This window comes from Drosophila rhopaloa, unplaced genomic scaffold (assembly GCF_018152115.1).
Source record: "Drosophila rhopaloa isolate 14029-0021.01 unplaced genomic scaffold, ASM1815211v1 contig_4, whole genome shotgun sequence".
In the NCBI taxonomy this organism is placed as follows: domain Eukaryota; kingdom Metazoa; phylum Arthropoda; class Insecta; order Diptera; family Drosophilidae; genus Drosophila; species Drosophila rhopaloa.
In genome coordinates, this window is record NW_025335134.1 from 1,337,633 (window position 1) to 1,356,512 (window position 18,880).

Consider the following 18,880-nt stretch of genomic DNA (forward strand, 5'->3'; position numbering starts at 1 on the left):
TATGAACCTGGAGACGAGTCTCTAGATGTTGATAATTATGAAAAAGAAAACGACTATGATTTTTTGAAATTAAAAATTAAGAGCATATAGAGCTAAATTTATTATAAAAAATATACAAAATTGGGTGGGGGGGGAGGGGTATACTTTCACTTTTCCAACAGGTGTGTATAGGTATGTAGAACACTATAAAAAAAACCTCACTGAAATATGTTACATAGTTCGCGAGTTATTAATTTATTCCAAAAAATCGGGCAAATTCCCCATAGTGCGTTGGATGCAACATTTAATTGTGTTATATAATATTATTGCAATCACCCCCAATTTTTATTTATTGAAACTCGAAAATTAATAGTTGGTAAAATCATCCCAGCCGCTATACATAACCAATACATAAGCCCTCATATACAAGCAGCTGCAGCGCCGAACTTTTTCGTTTTTCTTTTTCGCTTTCGCTTGTCCGCCGTTAGCAACGTTGTAATTGTTGTTGGACTTTTGGTTTGGCGCGCTGATGATCAAAGTGACCCTGCATTCGGACGGGTATACTGATTAGCCGTCTTTGCAACCACTATTAATTTTGATACTTCGTGGCTCGATATTCAATTTAATATTTTTTTTCGTCGTGTTCGTTGTGAATAATTATTAAAATAATTTTTTCGAACAAATTTTATTTTGTCGTCGTTCTAATTGAACAATTATCCTGTTTAAAATTTATTTATTTTATTAATTTATTATTCTTTGGATACATAATTTATTTATATATATATATATTTATTTTCTTGGCTTATATGTAAATTAATTAAAAATGAGTTCAGATAAGCCAAAATCTCTTGAACTTCTTCCGGATCTTAAAAATAAGCATCCGCCGATTAGAACGGCCAGATTCCGATTCAAGAAGTAGAACTAAATTGTCGGCTAGAGATTTTAAATGCTTCAATTATGAAGGCAACTCAATTACAAGAACAGATCGAAGATTTAGATGATGACGATGAGTTCTGAGAAGAGCTTTCAATAATAACCAAGGCAAAAATAATGTCGCTTATCTCAGCCTTGAAGACGGCAAGCGAATGCAACATAATTGGATAGCTTCTGTAGCCCCGACTCGAGCTCGACTTCCGAATTTGGCATTGCCGAAATTCAGCGGCAAATATTCGGAGATTAAGAATTTCATTAGCCTTTTCGAAACTCTTGTTCATCAAGACGACAGCATTCCCGTTATTGAAAAATTCTATCAATTAATTTCTTGTCTTTCTGGTGGAGCTTTGGGAACTATTAAGGCCTACCAAGTCTCCGAGAGCAATTATGAAAAGGCTATGATCAGCCTGAAAAAAGTGTATTATAACGAATGTTTAATTTTTATGAATATTTCAACATTGTTTATGTTGAGCGCAGCGGCAAACCACTCCAACTAAAGAGAGAATCAGAATCACTCATTTCTAAGCGGCTCCTCTTATCTCTCTATTAATTGGACTACTCAGTCTGAGCCCGCTTCTCAACACCTACGGTCCGTCGCCAGAGCATACACTTTGTTGTTGTTGATTGCAAGCTGCTGTGTTCGCAAAGCCCGTAGCCCTTGCATACATATAAACGTTAATAAAGTGAAGTATTGAATTTATCTCGCCTTGTGATTTGTTTTAAAATAGCTGACAAAAAGGCTTGTTAGCTCAACATTTGGAGGCCCCGGCGATATTTTGAAATTCAAGTTTGTGGAAATTCGTTTGTGCAAAAGAAACAGTGCACAAAGAAGACAACTAAACAACCGTTACATTAGGCTGGTTCCGCTTTAAGCTGGTCCTAATAAAATATCGTATGTTATTTAATTGCATAAATATCGTCATATTTTGCAAGTGCTTATATACATATAGGGCGGTGGTTATTTTGTTTGATATCATAGTTCGTTAATTCACAGTGCCTCGCCAACTGGTGACTGTACTTTCTTGCCGTTACAACAAAAACAAAGACTTCTGACAATTGTAACTGAAAAACTCCCAAGTTGTGCAGTGCGCTTCGGTTTGCTTTATACAAATACATACGCGCAGATGAGTTCCGACGAAGGCAACACAGTGGCAGTGGGTCCGCGGAGTTCACAGTTCGGCTAGAACTTCTTGAGCATACTCAAGCCTCCTTGAGGCTTGCCCACAATGCGCTGGAGGAGCTAGACTATTCGGAAATCGGCAGTGAGCTTAGCGACAATTTTGAAATGCTCATGGTATCGGTCAAGTCACGGCTAAGGCTGCAACTTGACAACTGTGAGCTTCGAATGCCAACATCTTCCACTATACACCTTGATCCCAGCCTGGATCAGTCAACTGTCATGGTTGATCGAGGGCATAGGACTCGCCTGCCCGTAGTAAAACTGCCTACATTCTCCAATGGATACACCGAATACTCTGACTTCCTCTCCATGTTTACCTCGGTGATAGATAAGGACCCCTACTTGGCTGACATAGAAAAGCTTCAACATTTGCGGTCATGCTTAGCTGGAGCTGCGCTGGAGTCGGTTCGATCATAAGAAATATCTGGTGCCAATTATCGTGCGGCACTAGAAATCCTAAATAAGAGCTTTAATAATAAACGTCTTGTTTTCCAGGCACACATCAATGAAATTCTTGGGCTCAAGAGGCTCGAGTCTGCGTCTGCTGTGGCATTGCGAGATTTTTCGGACAAAATTATTGGGCATATGCGAGCGCTTCAGGCCTTGGGAGATTTAAAACAAATCTCAGGCTGCATGGTTGTATACATGATTGTGCAAAAATTGGATGCAGCAACCCAAGCTAACTGGGAGGAAAGTTTGTCAACGGATAGGATTCCAAGCGAGAAGGATTTGCTCTTGTACCTTGGAGGGCGATGCCAGAAACTGGAGAGCGTTCAGCATGCCTTGGCTTCCAACATGGCCCATGACCATTCAGCTCCAAGGCCTGCCAGAAAGACGTTACTTGGTGCCCAGGTCAGCCAGAGTAGCTGCGCTTTTTTTGATACTCCTGGTCATGGAATGTACTCCTGTAGCTCCTTCGCCGGTCTGTCTCCTAGTCTACGGCAAAGAGAAATAAAATGACTTTCCTTGTGCTTCAATTGCCTAAAGAAGGGGCACCACACTCGAACGTGCAACTCCGGCCATTGCCGCACATGCGGTGGAAAACACCACACGCTGCTCCATCTACGCCCTGATGATTCACCGTTGCAAGTTCCTGCTCATCAAATAAATGCTTCATGTTTCCCCGCACCCTCGCAGCCATCTGCCTCGCTTGCGGCCCAAGGATTTCATTCTGATGTTGTGCTCTTGGCCACCTATAGTTCTTGTAAAGAACAGAGCCGGTTCCCTGGTACCTTTGCGAGTCCTACTGGATTCTGGATCTCAACTACACCTAATTACATCTCGCTTCGCCCAGGAGTTGCAGTTAAGGAAATATCGGTTAGCAGCAACGGTAACTGGCCTTGGTGATACAGCTGTTTCTTCGGAAGGATCTACAGTCAGCATCTCCCTCCAGTCGCGTTCTTCTGAATACTCTGTGGCTCTAACGGCGCTGGTCGTGCCAACGATTACAGACAGTCAGCCTAGTTACATCATTGATATTGCTGATTGGAATATGCCGTCTAGCATACAGTTGGCTGACCCTGCATTCAACTGTCCCCAGCGAGTTGACCTGCTCCTTGGTGCCGGCCTATTTTATGACCTGTTATGCGTGGGCCAAATTAAGCTGGTTCATGGATTGCCTCTACTGAAGAAGACTGGCCTTGGTCGGATCGTGACTGGTGGTGGAGATAGGCTTCGCGGCAATACATCTCTTTTGGCATCTCAAGGCTTGGAAAATGGAGCTACACTACATAATGTCCGCTTGGACGATCTGGTTAGGCGATTTTGGGAAGTCGAAAATTTGGACTGTGGAGTCATAATAACCAGCAAGGAAGTGCTGGAGTGTGAGGATAATTTTATTAAAAATTATATCGTCTTCCCTCTGGCGCTTACTCTGTTCGCCTGCCGTTGAAGCACCACGCTAAAGCCCTTGGCGATTCCTACACACAGGCAAACCGGAGATTTCTTAATCTTGAACGCAAACTGCAAAGGAATCCTCATTTAAAGCGTCAATATGTGGCCTTTATTAAGGAATACTTGGAGTTAAACCACATGTCCAGAGTCAGCCCAGATGCTGTGGGCCTTTGCAAGTATTTCCTGCCGCACCATTGTGTTCTAAAGGAGGATAGCACAACAACCAAGCTTCGCGTTGTTTTCGATGGATCGGCTTTAGCCTCATCCGGGTCGTCTCTTAATGATGTCCTTATGGCTGGGCCCGTTATACAGCCAAGGCTGTTTAACATTTTGATAAAATTTCGTACTTATCAGGTGGCCCTGACTGGAGACATTTGCAAGATGTATCGGTGAGTGTAAGGGTGAGTGAACCCGATAACTACTTGCAATGCATTTTATGGCGAGACGAACCGGACAAAGAGCTCGAAGTTTACAAACTGGATACAGTGACCTACGGAACCAAGCCTGCCTCATTCCTTTCTGTTCCAGCAATGCACCAGCTGGCCATTGACGAGAAGGATTCCTTCCCTGCTGGCTCAGTTGCTTTGCAACAAGATTTCTATGTCGATGATTTCATCTCCGGTGGAAGCTCTGTTGGTGAGGCTATTAAGAAAATGCGACAGACCACTGAGATACTTGCTCGAGGTGACTTCAAGTTACGAAAGTGGTGCACCAGCCACCCCGAGGTTTTAAAGAATGTGTCAGATGATGATAAGGAGAAGTATTTGAAGTTCGGCGATGGCAGCGATATAACCAAAACTCTTGGTCTTGCATGGGATCCGGCAACAGACGAGCTGGTGTTTTCTTTATCGTCTCTAGATCCCGGGTCCAAGGCCTGCAGATGATCTGTTCTGGCCACCGTTACTCGTTTCTATGACCCGCTAGTCCTTCTTGGTCCAGTAATCACAAAGGCCAAGCCGTTTCTTCAACAACTCTGCAAGGATAAATTGGATTGGGATGAAAGTTTGCCCTTGGCCCGTAACACCTGCTGGTCTCAAATGTAGTGAAAGGCTGTGTGGAGTGCTTCCGGGCCAGGGCCAAATTTCTGGAACCAATCATAGCTAATCTTACGAAGGAAAGTTTGGAGTGCGTACGGGCCTTTGCTTTTTCTGGCGTCGACTATTGTGGACCTTTCTTTTACAAATCAGAAGTTCGCACCAGGTCTCCCATCAAGTGCTACGTATGCGTGTTCATCTGCTTTACAAGCAAGGCTGTGCACTTAGAGCTTGTCAAGGATCTAACAACTTCTTCGTTTTTAAGTGCTTTGAAAAGATTCATTTCTACACGTGGAAAGCCTAGTCAAATTTGGTCGGACAATGCTACCAACTTTGTAGGAGCAAAAAATGAGTTGGCGGATTTGTTCATCAAGCTTGCTTGGCGGAGGGAATCGACTGGCAATTTATTCCGCCTCGCTCACCACACCTTGGCGGATTGTAGGAGGCAGCAGTCAAGACGGCCAAACACCATTTCTACCGCCCTGTTGGCCGCCAAACGCTTAGTTTAGATGAGCTTCGCACTTTGGTTTGTCAGATTGCGTCAATCATTAATTCTCGCCCCTTGCTATCCATTTCAGAGAATTCAGATGATCTGATGTTTTGACTCCTGCCCACCTACTTTTTGGTGGCCCTTCTACTTTTATCATTGAGCCCGATCAAACCAAGCTCAACTATAACCGCTTGGATGGCTGGCTGCGTATAACATACCTGCAGCAACTATTCTGGTCCTGATGGCAGAAGGAGTACCTTACTCTTCTGCAACAACGCACCAAATGGTGGTCTCCTGAACGAATGCTGAAGGTCAATGACGTAGTTCTGATAACGGATGAAAATCTACCTCCCATGCGGTGGACCTTAGCTAGGGTGAGCGCACTTATTCCTGGACGAGATGGCGTTTGCCAAGTTGCTGATCTGAAGACGTCCACGTGTGACATCAGGAGAGCTGTCAATAAGTTGTGCCTGCTGCCCATCAATGATGAAGTTGAAAGACAGGCTTCCAACGGGGGGAGTATGTTGAGCGCAGCGGCAAACCACACCAACTAAAGAGAGTATCAGAATCACTCATTTCTAAGCGGCTCCTCTTAAGGGGGTATATACCTTTTTCATTTTCAAAAAATCTAAATTTTTTTTTTTGCTTTATCTTAAAGAACAACTTTTTGAGAATATTTCCCAAAATTTTCATAGAGATTTGAGCTGTAGAAAAAAAGTTACAGCGCTCCTAGCCGCGCGCCTCGTCCCCGCCCAAACCCAAACTTGAAACTTTAAACGCGAATATCTCGAAATGGTTTTTTTTAAAAATGACTTTGCGGTGATATGGATTGGCGAAAAACTACTGAACCGATTTTCTTCAAAATTTTTTTTAAATGTTTGTAATGAATTTTATTAGTACTTGAACGATCGTTTTTTCATGTAAAAATTTTTATTTCGCAGAAATAGATTATTTTGTAAGAATTTTCGCGTCCAAAAACGTCATTTTTTGCATTAAACGTTCCCGTATGCACAAAAAAAAAAAATTTTTTTAAAACGTTCGTTCAAGTACAGGATACTACTTTAAACTAATGAAATATTTATATTTTTTTGGGTATCAGTTGACCCATTTGTCCTGGGGAATTATCACCGCAAGGCTCTTTAAAAAAAAGGCGTTTAAGGGAAACAGCCATACCTTAAAAACTATTAAATATTTTTTAAAAAATTTTTGCATAAACATTGTCAACAATCTAAACTTTCAGAAAATATAATCATTCATTTAATAAAAACAATAGTTACATAAATAAAAAAATTCAAACTTTCCTATTTTTTTCGACAAAAAAAGGTATATAACCCCTTAACTCTCTATTAATTGGACTACTCAGTCTGAGCCCGCCTCTCAACACCTACGGTCCGTCGCCAGAGCATACATTTTGTTGTTGTTGATTGTAAGCTGCGGTGTTCGCAAAGCCCGTAGCCCTTGCATACATAACGGTAATAAACTGAAGTATTGAATTTATCTCGCCTTGTGATTTGTTTTAAAATAGCTGACAAAAAGGCTTGTTAGCTCAACAGTTTAGTCTTCCGAAAATAACGCAACAGTCAGCGTCGTCTTTAAGAAGTATTATCGACACCGTATCATCTATATACGGTTCTTTGTTATTAATAGGAGACGACACCAAGATTTCGAATGCAATGTTGATCTATCTTGTTTTGAACAGAGTAGACCCAGTAACCAAACAAAAATGGGCAGAACAATTAGATTATGAAAGGTTACCGCTTTGGTCCGATTTTGAAAAAATTTTAAACCGCCGATACCCGCACTTATCCGCTGAGGAATCGACGAAACCAAAGTAATATAAAGTTATGTCGAGCAAGCCACATAATCGTAGCTCATTTTCTTGTTCTTCGTCCAACAGTAAATCCCAGCAAAGTTGTAGCTATTGCAATGAAGGAGACCATATCCTAGCGAACTGTGGTCCGTTTGGTCGTTTTTCGGTAATGCAAAGGTTCGATTTTGCAAAATCTGCTTCCTTATGCATCAATTGTATGCGAAAGGGTCACCCATTTTCGAAATGCAAATTTAATAAATGTCGAGCTTGTGGCCGCTAGCATCACGTTTTACTGCATAGATATACAGTGTCCGAAAATAGTTTAGCTCTGCCACCACCCCAAGAGATTCTTTGTCCCTCTTTAAATCAAGATCAGCCTTCCACGTCACATGTTATGCATGCGACATCATTGGACAGAGTGATTTTAGCCACGTCGATCGTAAGTGTAAGATCTAAAAACGGTGAATATAGTTGGGCCCGAGCACTAACTAATTTTATAACAGAGGACCTTGCTCACCGCTTACAGATCCGTAAAAAGGAGTCGTGTATAAACTTACTTGGTATTGGCGAGTCCAAGTTAAGAAAAGGTACACACAATTGTGAAGTCGCGTATAAATGGTAATGAATTCCCTTTTTGGATTTAAAAATCAATATGAGGATACCATCTTGACCAGTCGGTCAATATCAGTGACTGCAAAATTCCAAAGAACCTACCACTAGCGGATCCCTATTTCTACAAGCCACAAAGAATAGATATGTTAGTAGGAGCAGAATCATTTTTCGAACTTTTAGCTGTTGGACAAATTAGACAAGGTCCTGACTTTCCAATTCTGCAGAAAACCCTCTTCGGTTGGGTTACAGATATAAGGCATCTTCCCCTACAGAAGTTGTGAAAAAATTCAGTTGTAGTGGAGAGGTTTTAGTATCTATTAACAGCACACTACAGAAGTTTTGGTCACTGGAAGAAATGCCATCTCTAACGAAAATTCTGTCACCTAAGCAAAAGTTATAAGTTTCCTTATCTCAAGTAAACCATGTTCGAAATTCACTAGGTCGCCTTCTTGATTTGTGATTTGTATCAAATCCTGAGGGTGTGTTTCTGTCCAGAGTAGCATCACTCACGCAACCTGAAGATCCATATCACCCTACAATCGAACTTTCATTTGACACGGGTAGAGTTATGGAAGAAAAATCAGAAAAATCATCCCAGCAAATACATTGTTTTCGCAAGGCAGACTTTCTGAGGCTAAATAATTTTATTTCTGGCTTTAATTGGTCTGATCTTTACTTATGCAATAATATGTTCGATGCAGTTAATGTTTTTTACACTGCAATAAACTCATTTTTTAATTCCTATGTTTCGTGGCACTATCCATCAATTTCCAATAAATCACCTTGGTTTAGCAAAGAGTTGACACACTTAAGAAACGTTAAGTCCAGACTTTTTAGGAAATATAAAAATACCGGTTCTCAATCTGTTTTAACTAGATATTTAAGTGCTCGGTCAAGATTTACCGTGCTTAATGCTCAGTGTTATAATAGTTACTTAAACCGTTGTAAGGTCCAGTTCTCTCAGGACCCGAAACAGTTTTATAATTTGGTTAACACCAAGCGTAAATCTAATTCTTTTCCTTCCTCGCTGTCGTTCGAGAACATGACGGCAACCACAGATCAGGCAATAGCCGATTTATTTACCCAATTTTTTCAAACGACTTACTCTACTTTAGATTATTCATCACAGCCTTATTCTTACACCATGTCCAAGTCAAACCTCATATTCTCTCCCACTTTAACAGAAAGCTCTCTTCTTTTGGATCTTCTTTGTATTAAGCCTGTTTATTCGCCAGGGCCCGATGGTATTCCTGGGTGCGTGCTTAGGTATTGCGCTAAGGCCCTGTGCAAACCTCTTCACAAGTTGTTTACCTTATCTCTAGAAACTTCCCAATTCCCAAATATTTGGAAGGAATCATTTGTTATTCCTCTTTTCAAAAAAGGTAACAAGTTAGAAGCCAGTAACTACAGAGGTATTTCTAAGTTGACAGCTATTCCTAAGCTGTTTGAAAAAATCATTACTCCTCATATGCAGCACCTTTGTAGATCAATAATTTCTCCGTGTCAACACGGATTTATTAAACGTAGATCAACAATCACAAACCTTCTAGAGCTCACTACATTTGTTATAAAGGGCTTCAATAGTAGTTTTCAAACAGACGTCATTTACACGGACTTTAGTAAAGCATTTGACTCTGTAAATCACTAACTTCTTGTTCAAAACTTGACTTGATAGGTTTTCCAGTCGATCTACTTAAATGGATCTCATGTTATCTGAATGGCAGGTCACGAAGGGTCCTTCTTAAAAATTCAATTTCTAAAATTCTCAGTGTTACCTCCGGTGTCCCACACGGGAGCCATCTGGGTCCGTTACCTTTTACATTATTTATTAACGATCTTCCATCAATTATAAGTCATTCTCGCGTACTTATGTACGCAGATGATGTTAAGTTGTGCTTGCAGTATAAGGACATTTCCTGCCATTTCGACTTACAATTCGATCTAGATAATTTTCAAAACTGGTGCCGAGATAATTTACTAAATTTAAACGGTTCCAAGTGCAAGCTGATGACTTTTTATCGGGTCAATTCGATATACGCGACATAATAAAGCCAGAGGAGTGCTTGGATTTATTAAAAGGTGGTCAAAAGAATTCGATGATCCTTATTTCACTAAAACTTTATTTATTTCGCTAGTCCGTCCGATTCTGGAATATGGGTCTCCAGTCTGGAGTCCACAATACGGAATACATGTTGGTCGTATTGAATCAGTACAAAAAACTTTCTTATTTTTGCTTTACGGCGCCTAAACTGGGATTCAAATCTTAACTTACCTTCTCGTAGAACTTCTAGTAGACTTATTAATTTACCCTCCCTAGCCAGCCGTAGAACGATGATTGGTAAAGTCTTCATTTATAACCTTATACATGGTGAGATTGACAGCCCCGACTTGTTAAGTCGGCTAAATTTTTCTGTGCCAAGTAGATTAACTAGAAATTATATTCCCCTAATATTAAATCATTGTAGATCTAACTATACCTTGCATGAGCCTTTCAGAGTATTATGTTCTGACTATAGACTTTTTTTTTTTTTTTTTTTAGACTAATAGACTTTTTGACTCTCTGCCGCTCCTAAAACGATTAATACTAGCTTCATTTACGCAAAATTGATCTTACTGTTACTTTTTTCCCTGGACTTTTACCAATATTTTCTTATCTCGCGTCTATCTTCTTGCGAATCGTGCCGTACGATACACGGCTGCGCCCCTCAGTTGGTTGGGCGGGTAAGTGAGCCGTGGGACACCGCGCGAAAAAAAAAAACACTACAGGAAGACTACTTAGGTTTTGCCATCAGGTCGGTTTGATGTAAGACTGCCGTTTAAATCTGATCCAAATCAGTTAGGCAACTCTTTTGAAGTTGCAAAACGGCGGTTTTTGTCGCTTAAAAGAAGGCTGTCTCGTTGGGCGCCGAGGATGACCCCAAGTCATCCATTGGGATAACGGGACGAACTTCGTCGGAGCAAGTCGCCACTTCCGGGCCCTTCGAGAGAGGATAGAGGACAAAGCGGACGAGATACGCGAATTCGCATCAAAAAGCGGATGCGAATTTGTGTTCACACCACCGCAGGCTCCGCACATGGGCGGACTATGGGAGGCAGGTGTCAAAACTGCCAAGCATCTTCTCCTAAGGGCGGTGGGGAGCTCGCTCCTAAGCGCAGAAGAGCTGGGGACAGTCCTCGTGGGAATCGAGGCAGTGATGAACTCCCAGCCGCTCGGAGCGATCAGCAACATCCCAAGCGACGGAGAGGCGCTGACTCCCGAGCACCTACTGACAGGCGGGCCGCTGCTCGCAACACCAGCACTCCGGACCCCGGATCAGGAGGGTCTCAGCTGCTTGCGGCGATGGCGGCTTGTCTCATCAGTCAACCTTCCGCCCCAACAATGGCTCCTCGGCAGAATAGTCGCCAGGCACGCAGGGGAGGACGGCATGGTCAGGGTCGTCGACGTCCGGACTAGTGGAGGAGGCATTTTTCGGCAGGCCATTCACAACTTGGCGCCGCTTCCATTATGTTAAAGCCCGATGGGCGTTCAACGGGGCCGGTTTTGGCTCATTTATGAATGTTTAATGAATTTGTTAAAACTTGAAGTTTAGTGTAAGTTAGTTTAGGGCGAAGTCGGGAGCACAATAAAGTTCTCTCTCGCTCTCGGCGAAGTCCCGTCTTCGCCAACCTTCGTTAAGCTAAGCTCTAATTACTCTGTCTAAATATTGAATATTCATTCGTTGAAATTGAATTTACCCGTCGAGACCTTTTTCTTTTTCGTTTGTTTTCGTTTCCGCAAGTTAATTTTTAGCCACCGCAGTTTTTTCGGTTTTGAATAAATTAGAAAACTCTGTTCGTAAACGCTTGCAGCTTTAATCATCTCTAATATATAGGCGCATAATGCCATCTCTATTCTATTCTATATATTTAATCTATGTACAAGAAAACATGTATATAATATCTTTTCGGTTTCTGGCAACTCCGCTAAGACGGCGTCATATTGCGAAATTCAATTCAGTGTCAAATAGGCTTCGCAAGAATAAAATTAATACAGTCCACATATACGTAACTCAATTCTTTCTTATTTCTGACCATACTGTTGGTCCTTCGTTCCGGATTCTTGGACAGTTAGTGAAGTGCTTTGATCCTCAAGGGCAACATCTCACGTTGTCTCTCATGGGCTGAGCAACCGGAATCTGCAACACAGGCGGAGATCTCCACGCGCATACAACTTCTACACGAAGTTTGGAAGGAGTTCAACCAGTTCGGCGATTGCATTGCTCTCCACGAGGATGTAGAAGGTTACGTCGATCCGGAGATTGATAACGCAATTTACGAAGAAAAGTACCTAAGGGCGAACGCAATTCTCAAGGACAGAAGTGATGCTCTACAACCGAGTACATCTGCAGGCATTGTGAATGGCAGCAACGGTCTGCACTCCAACGGCGACGCAATTGTAAAGTTGCTACAACAAAACCAAGAACTATTTGAGCGACTGGCTGCAAATCAGGCTCATGCGAGCACGCCGGTTCATGTTGGTGGTGACGTCTCTTTGGTACATGCGGCGAATTCTAATCTGAGTGAATTGCCGAAAATTCAAATCAAACGGTTCTCTGGCAACTACACAGAGTGGCCCTCTTTTCAAGAAATTTATGAAAGCACAATTCATAACAAGCAACATTTGTCCAACACTCAGAAGTTTCATCACTTAAAAACACTTATTGTTGATGAGGCTGCCAACGTGGTACGTCACTTGGCCATTACGGATACAGCTTACAACACCGCTTGGGAACGTCTGAAGGAAAGGTACAATCGTCCACGGCACATTGTAAACTCATTTTTGGAGCAGTTTAAGAGCCTGCCAACAACTACAAAGGTAGATGCATCAATTCTACGGAAGGTGTCAGACGGAGCAAACGAAATTATTCGCGGATTGGACGCAGTCAACCAGATGGGACGCGATTGCTGGATCATCTATCTGGCCCTGGAGAAACTTGATGCCGACACGCGGCGTAGGTGGAATGAGCGCAGCATGGACACAGATTCCCCCACTCTCGAGGAATTCTTCAAATTTCTGGATTCTCGTTGCGAGGAACTGCAACTGAGTAAAAGGGAGCTTGCGACTTGTAGTAAGACAACAACACATGCAAAAAAACCAAAAAGGGTCACACAATCGATGGTTGCGGTCGAAGGCAGAGGCTGCACCAAATGTAATTCAACAGAACACACTCTGTATAACTGCCAGCTGTTCTTGGATATGTCTGGGATGCAGAGGCGATTCTTCGTAAAGGAGAATTCACTGTGCTACAACTGCTGGCGACCTGGTCATGGAGTCAGCAAGTGGAAGTCGACATACAAATGTAGGCAATGCAGGGGAAATCATCACTCCCTTCTACATGTCCAAGCGATTACACAGGCTATTGGGAATCTTGCCCAGATAGCAGGGGAGGACGAGCAAAACATAGGTGCGTCCAACAGTCATTTCGCCCAAGGAGAGGGCACTCAATCGGTTGTATGTGCACAGGGCACTGCAAAATCTCCACAGACAACGGAAATTAAGCGAAGCATATTACCAACTGCCATGGTTTATGTTCAAAACGCAAAAGGTGACCACGTAACATGCCGTCACTTATTGGACACAGGCTCAGAGCTTTCCTACGTATCCGAGCGTTGCATTCAAGCTCTCGGATCGACACGTTCGGCATCACGCATCTTGGTTACGGGAATCTCTTCGGTTAAAGCAGACACGACAAGGGGATGCAGCACCTTGCATATCAAGTCTCGTATCTCCGAGGATCATTTGGAATTACTTCTTCGCTGGAACGCCAAAACATCGATGCATCGGCACTCGAGGCATTCAAGGATCTGCAGTTGGCGGATACAGAATTCAACACAAACTCAACTGTTGACATTTTATTAGGAAGCGAATGGTCGGTGTTTACAGGACGAAAGATGTACGACAACAAGGGTAATCTTATCGCCATTTCTTCGGTGTTCGGATGGGTAATACCCTCACTCATCACATCAAATCCAAGCAACGCTATTGCACTGACTACAATAGTAGACATAGGCGCCACGCTTCAGAAGTTTTGGGAATTGGAAAACGTTCAAAGCAGCTCAAAACTGGATCCGGAGGATGATCAGGTCGAGAAGTACTTTCTCGCCACTCACTGTTGCAATGAAAACGGGAGGTATATCGTGGATCTTCCATTCAAAACCCCGATTTCGGAGAAACTCTAGAAGGAGCGCTCAAACGCTGGTCCGACTCATCAATAGTGCTCACCTGGTTATCGTATACGCCAGCCCAACTCAAGACATTTGTTGGAAACAGAACCTGGGAAATCCTTGACACTATTCCAAGGAGTGCTTGGCATCACGTAGATTCCAAAACAAACCCAGCGGGCTGTGCGTCCAGGGGACTGATGGCTGCTGATCTCATCGACTTCCATTTGTGGTGGAATGGGTCTTTATGGCTACGGGACAAGGTGCAGTATCTGGTAAAGTTAAACGACTCACGTTTCGGTTTAAATCTTACAGACAAACGCATTCAAGGAGAAGTCAAATCCAACTGTTTGGCCACACTGGCTGAAGCAACCCCGGTTCATCCACTTGATGAACTAACCGAGCGAGTGTCTTCTTGGATCAAGCTCGTCCACATTGTCGGCTACGTAAAGCGATTCATTCAACGTACACGAATCCTATCTCGCAAAAGGGTATCTAGTGCTCTCACATTTGACGAGATTAAGGAGGCAAGGATTCTGTGCATAAAACAAGCACCAGGTTATTTCAAAGACGATTACCAATTGCTCCTCGGTAAAAAACCCTTAAGGAACCGATCACAGCTGATCAAACTGGCACCCATAATCGACGTAAACGATTTGCTGAGGGTAGGCGGACGACTGCACCAATCGCAGTTCTCAAACGATGCAAAACACCCAGTATTGCTACCAAAAACACACCGCATCTTAAAGCTGATTCTGGAACACGAGCACCGAGTGAACCTCCTTCCTGGCGTTTCCTCACTTTTTGTTATTGTTCGGCAAAAATTATGGATATTTGGAGCACGTAATCAAATTCGCAAAATAACACACGACTGTTTAGCTTGCTTTCGTCAATGCTACCACACATCCCAGCAACAAATGGCATATTTACCCAGCGTACGCATTACACAAGCGCTTCCATTTATATATACTGGTTGCGACTATGCAGGTCCAATACTTCTGAAGGATGCAAAGGTTCGGAAGCCACGTATCAGCAAGGGCTACATATGCCTATTTGTTTGTAAGGTCACCTCGGCCATCCACCTGGAACTTGCCACAGATTTGACGACAGAATCCTTCTTGGCTGCCTTGCGGCGCTTTATATCGGTACGTGGCAAGTGCAGTAAGATCTACAGTGTCAATGGCACAAACTTTATTGGAGCTAAGCGATCCCTCGACGAGATGCAAGAATTTCTTTCTTCACAAACACACAAGGACACCGAGTCTAGCACACTAGCGGATGATGGTATCCAATGGGTACTTATTCCACCGAGAGCCCCTCACTGGGGAGGGAAATGGGAGTCTGCAGTTCGTTGTGTCAAGCTGCATCTTCGCAGAATTACCGGAAACTCAACGCTCACAGATGCGCACACTTCTTGCTCAAATAAGCGCAGTGATAAATTCACGCCCCTTGTGCTACACACCGGATACGGAAACCAACTGCCTATCACCCGCTCACTTCTCAATGGGGCGACCATTAACAACAGTGCCAGATCCCGATTTGAGTCACACCCCAGTGGGCCGATTAGGATATTGGCAAAGCATCCAGGATTCAAGGATTCTGGAGAAAATGGCATCAGGAGTATCTGACTACTCTGCAGCAACGTCCAAAATGGACTATTTTAACACCCAACATCTCAACCGGTGATGATTGTGCTCGAAAGGGTCCAATTCACCACTGACATCTTGGCACATCGCTGATGGGTTTCTGAAACCTATCCGGGTCATCCTCGTTCGGGCAGTCAAATTGACGACCTGACAGGAGACGATGGTCTGACCCTTCCTGGAAAGGTCCTTATTGCCCCATTCAGAAACTGTGATTCAGGGCGGGCCAAGATGTTCAGTGAACGCTTGCTAATATATTCTATTCTATTTTTAATCTATGTACAAGAAAACATGTATGTAATATCTTTTCGGTTTCTGGCAACGCCGCTAAGACGGCGTCATATTGCGAAATTCAATTCAGTGTCAAATAGGCTTCGCAACTGGCAAGAATAAAATTAATACAGTCCACATATACGCAACTCAACTCTTTCTTATTTCTGACCAAACTCACTGATTTTTCAACTATAATCTATGTTGGATTCTAATGGGTAAAATCAAAGAGTCCATCCACGCACTAGACTCCGAATCTCTTCTGAAGAACTTCTCCTGATATCCTGAAGCAATTCCAAGTGTGAATCCCTTTTTAAGAAAAGATGCTAAGATCGCAAACAATTGAAACAAGGAAAAGCAGAACTTAAAGTTTAATGACCATTCCATAAAGGGTAAATCTATATAGATCCATTCTCACGCTACCCAGAAGATTTTTATGACAGCATTTTTCTAAAAACAAAAATTCATTCACTCATATCCGAACCTTACACTGACGAAAGCTACGGTGAGAATCCCTCTTTAAGAAGAGATCCAAAGACCGCAAACAATGGAAACAAGGAAAGCATGGTATCTATTAATATCCATTTGCTACCCAGAAAGCCAGCGATCTGTCTACATACAGGGTCAACCCACCGAATCGCCTTTAGTGGGGTTGAGTCAATTATAACGGGGCTATCAAAATCAAGCGATCAATGCTGCGCGGTACCTACAAAGGATACTTAGGTTGTTAATCTTTTTGGCTAAGAAGGCAATCCATTTTAACGGACCTTCTGCTAGTATTTTACGCTTGTGACCACAAAACAAACTTCGTTAGCGCTAACAAGTCATTAATATTCGTACGCCAAATTGATTTCGACGGCTTTTTCCGTCATGGCATTTTATTCTGCCGTACTCCACCGATTCGGAGGCCTTTGTGAGACTTTGAGAGAATTGTTGTTAGCTATAAGCACACCTGCTGCAAATCAGGATTGAAGCCTTCTTAAACTCGTAGCCACTTTGCCCATGCAGACGACTGGGACAGCCTCAGTCGGTAAATTTTTTTATTGACGATCAAAACTATTCGTTTAGTTAGCAATTTATCAACCATCAAAATATTATCCGTTAATGGCTCTGCTCCGTTGTTTATCCTTATTCCTTATCCGAAAAGAGGAATCAAAATACAGGATCCACGCGATGACAGATGATCGCATTCGTGGGCTTTTTTAAAGCAAAGCAAAGCTCCAGATACAGCACAGAAATCGAAAAAGAGCACGAGCCTCTGCGATCAGCATCTGCTATCTTTATTTTATATTATAAGTAAGTTGTCGTTTAATTTTGTAAACAAGCGTTATCGGGGTTTTAATAGAGATTTTTGCGTTTGGCTATACCAAAGTCCTTATGAACTAATAACTGGTGATATATGATAGGAATGGCAATTAATTAATAAGTGAGAATTATAATTATAAGAAAATTAAGGTCGAAAATATTTATTGATCTCTAGTGAAAAGCCTAAAAACTGTTCAACTGAATAAAGCAAGCCAGAATGTTACACACACACCTGGAAAATCGGCTTCGGTCCTTCGGTGATTAATTTTATGATTCAATACAAATTACTAAGTAAGTAAGATGTAATTGGAGACGTTCATGATTTGAACGAAAGATAATGATTGAAGAGGTGAAATTTAGTTAGGCAATCAAGGGTTGCTATAGAATGTAACATTTGGAAAAAGGTTAACAGTGAATAATGTTACCTAAAACTAAGGGAATAAAGTATATAACTTAAGAATTACTTACTGCTGTATTGTACGAAGCAATGGCGTATTGAAAAGTGTTATGTATCCCTTTGGTCTAGAAATCGAAACGTTGAATGGAACCTGGGTTCGAAAATAAAGTAAGCGTAAAGTATTTAAATACATTTTAATTTGATTAACGTATTAAAACCTTTATTCCAGGTTCATCGAAGCAGGGAAACAGTCGACGTGCATTGTTAGGCTTCAAGTTTGTAGCTAAATATACCTCTCGGTCTTCATTTGACGAATTGGTATAATAGCTTCCGAAGAGTCCTTCGCCAGCTACCAAAATATTTCCTTTAAAAGCAATTTCAAGAAGGTATTCAGATTCTCTTTTAACTTTATCTTGTAGGTATAAAACATATATTGCCGTTCGAGGAAGTCGGCTTCCCCTTGAAATTGTAATGTTTTCGATTGCGGTCCTATTTTCAAGATTCATTTTAATCAAAATAAATAAATGCACCTAAAAAGAATACTTACAAATTTTCTGTGCTTAATCTGCTTAGTTTGATTGTTCTGTTGTCAATCAATAAGTTACCATGTGCGTGAAAATGTACCTTTTTTGAATCTAGCAGACATTGCAGGTGAATTTTTACTATTCCCTTAAAATTTTGGTTTTCTATATTAGGTTCCATGTTGACTTCATAGTAGAGAGGCAAAACTTCCTTCGGTAATCGAACCTCTGATATTACGTGATATGAAGAAAGATCCATGTCAGCTTTAACAATTCCCTAAGTAAAAATTAGAACATGTTTTTATTACTACATATTTGCATTATTTCTCTTTTTTTATTTAAGCCACAGCTCAGAAATATAAATAGCTTTCAATACTGCTTTATATGCTATCTTTAAGGCGGCAAATTAGGCATCGATAAGCTGGCCTCTTACAGCGTTAACTCATATGTGATAAAACGTAAGACCATTTAATGGCAAAAACATCATTACAAACAACATCGAAATGAATTTTATTAATGTATAATAGGCGTTTCGAAAAAAATTGTACTATTACAAAGACTGCAAACCTGGTTATTTGTTATCTATTAATTGGGAAAAAAGTTTGGATAGAC

The 18,880-nt window shown here is 41.9% G+C and overlaps 1 protein-coding gene across 1 annotated transcript in view; it reads right to left on the minus strand.

Moving 5' to 3' along the window:
• Positions 1–18,539, minus strand: part of LOC108038952 (aminopeptidase N) — a 534,976-nt gene extending 516,437 nt beyond the window's left edge. Inside the window, exons 1-3 of the mRNA XM_044461508.1 lie at positions 18,295–18,539; positions 17,966–18,236; positions 17,819–17,898 (exon numbers count right to left, since the gene is read on the minus strand). Coding sequence (XP_044317443.1) covers positions 17,819–17,898; positions 17,966–18,236; positions 18,295–18,527 — 584 coding nt within the window. The 5' untranslated portion in view covers positions 18,528–18,539. The remainder of the gene's footprint in view (positions 1–17,818; positions 17,899–17,965; positions 18,237–18,294) is intronic.
• Between the last annotated feature and the right edge of the window lie 341 nt (positions 18,540–18,880).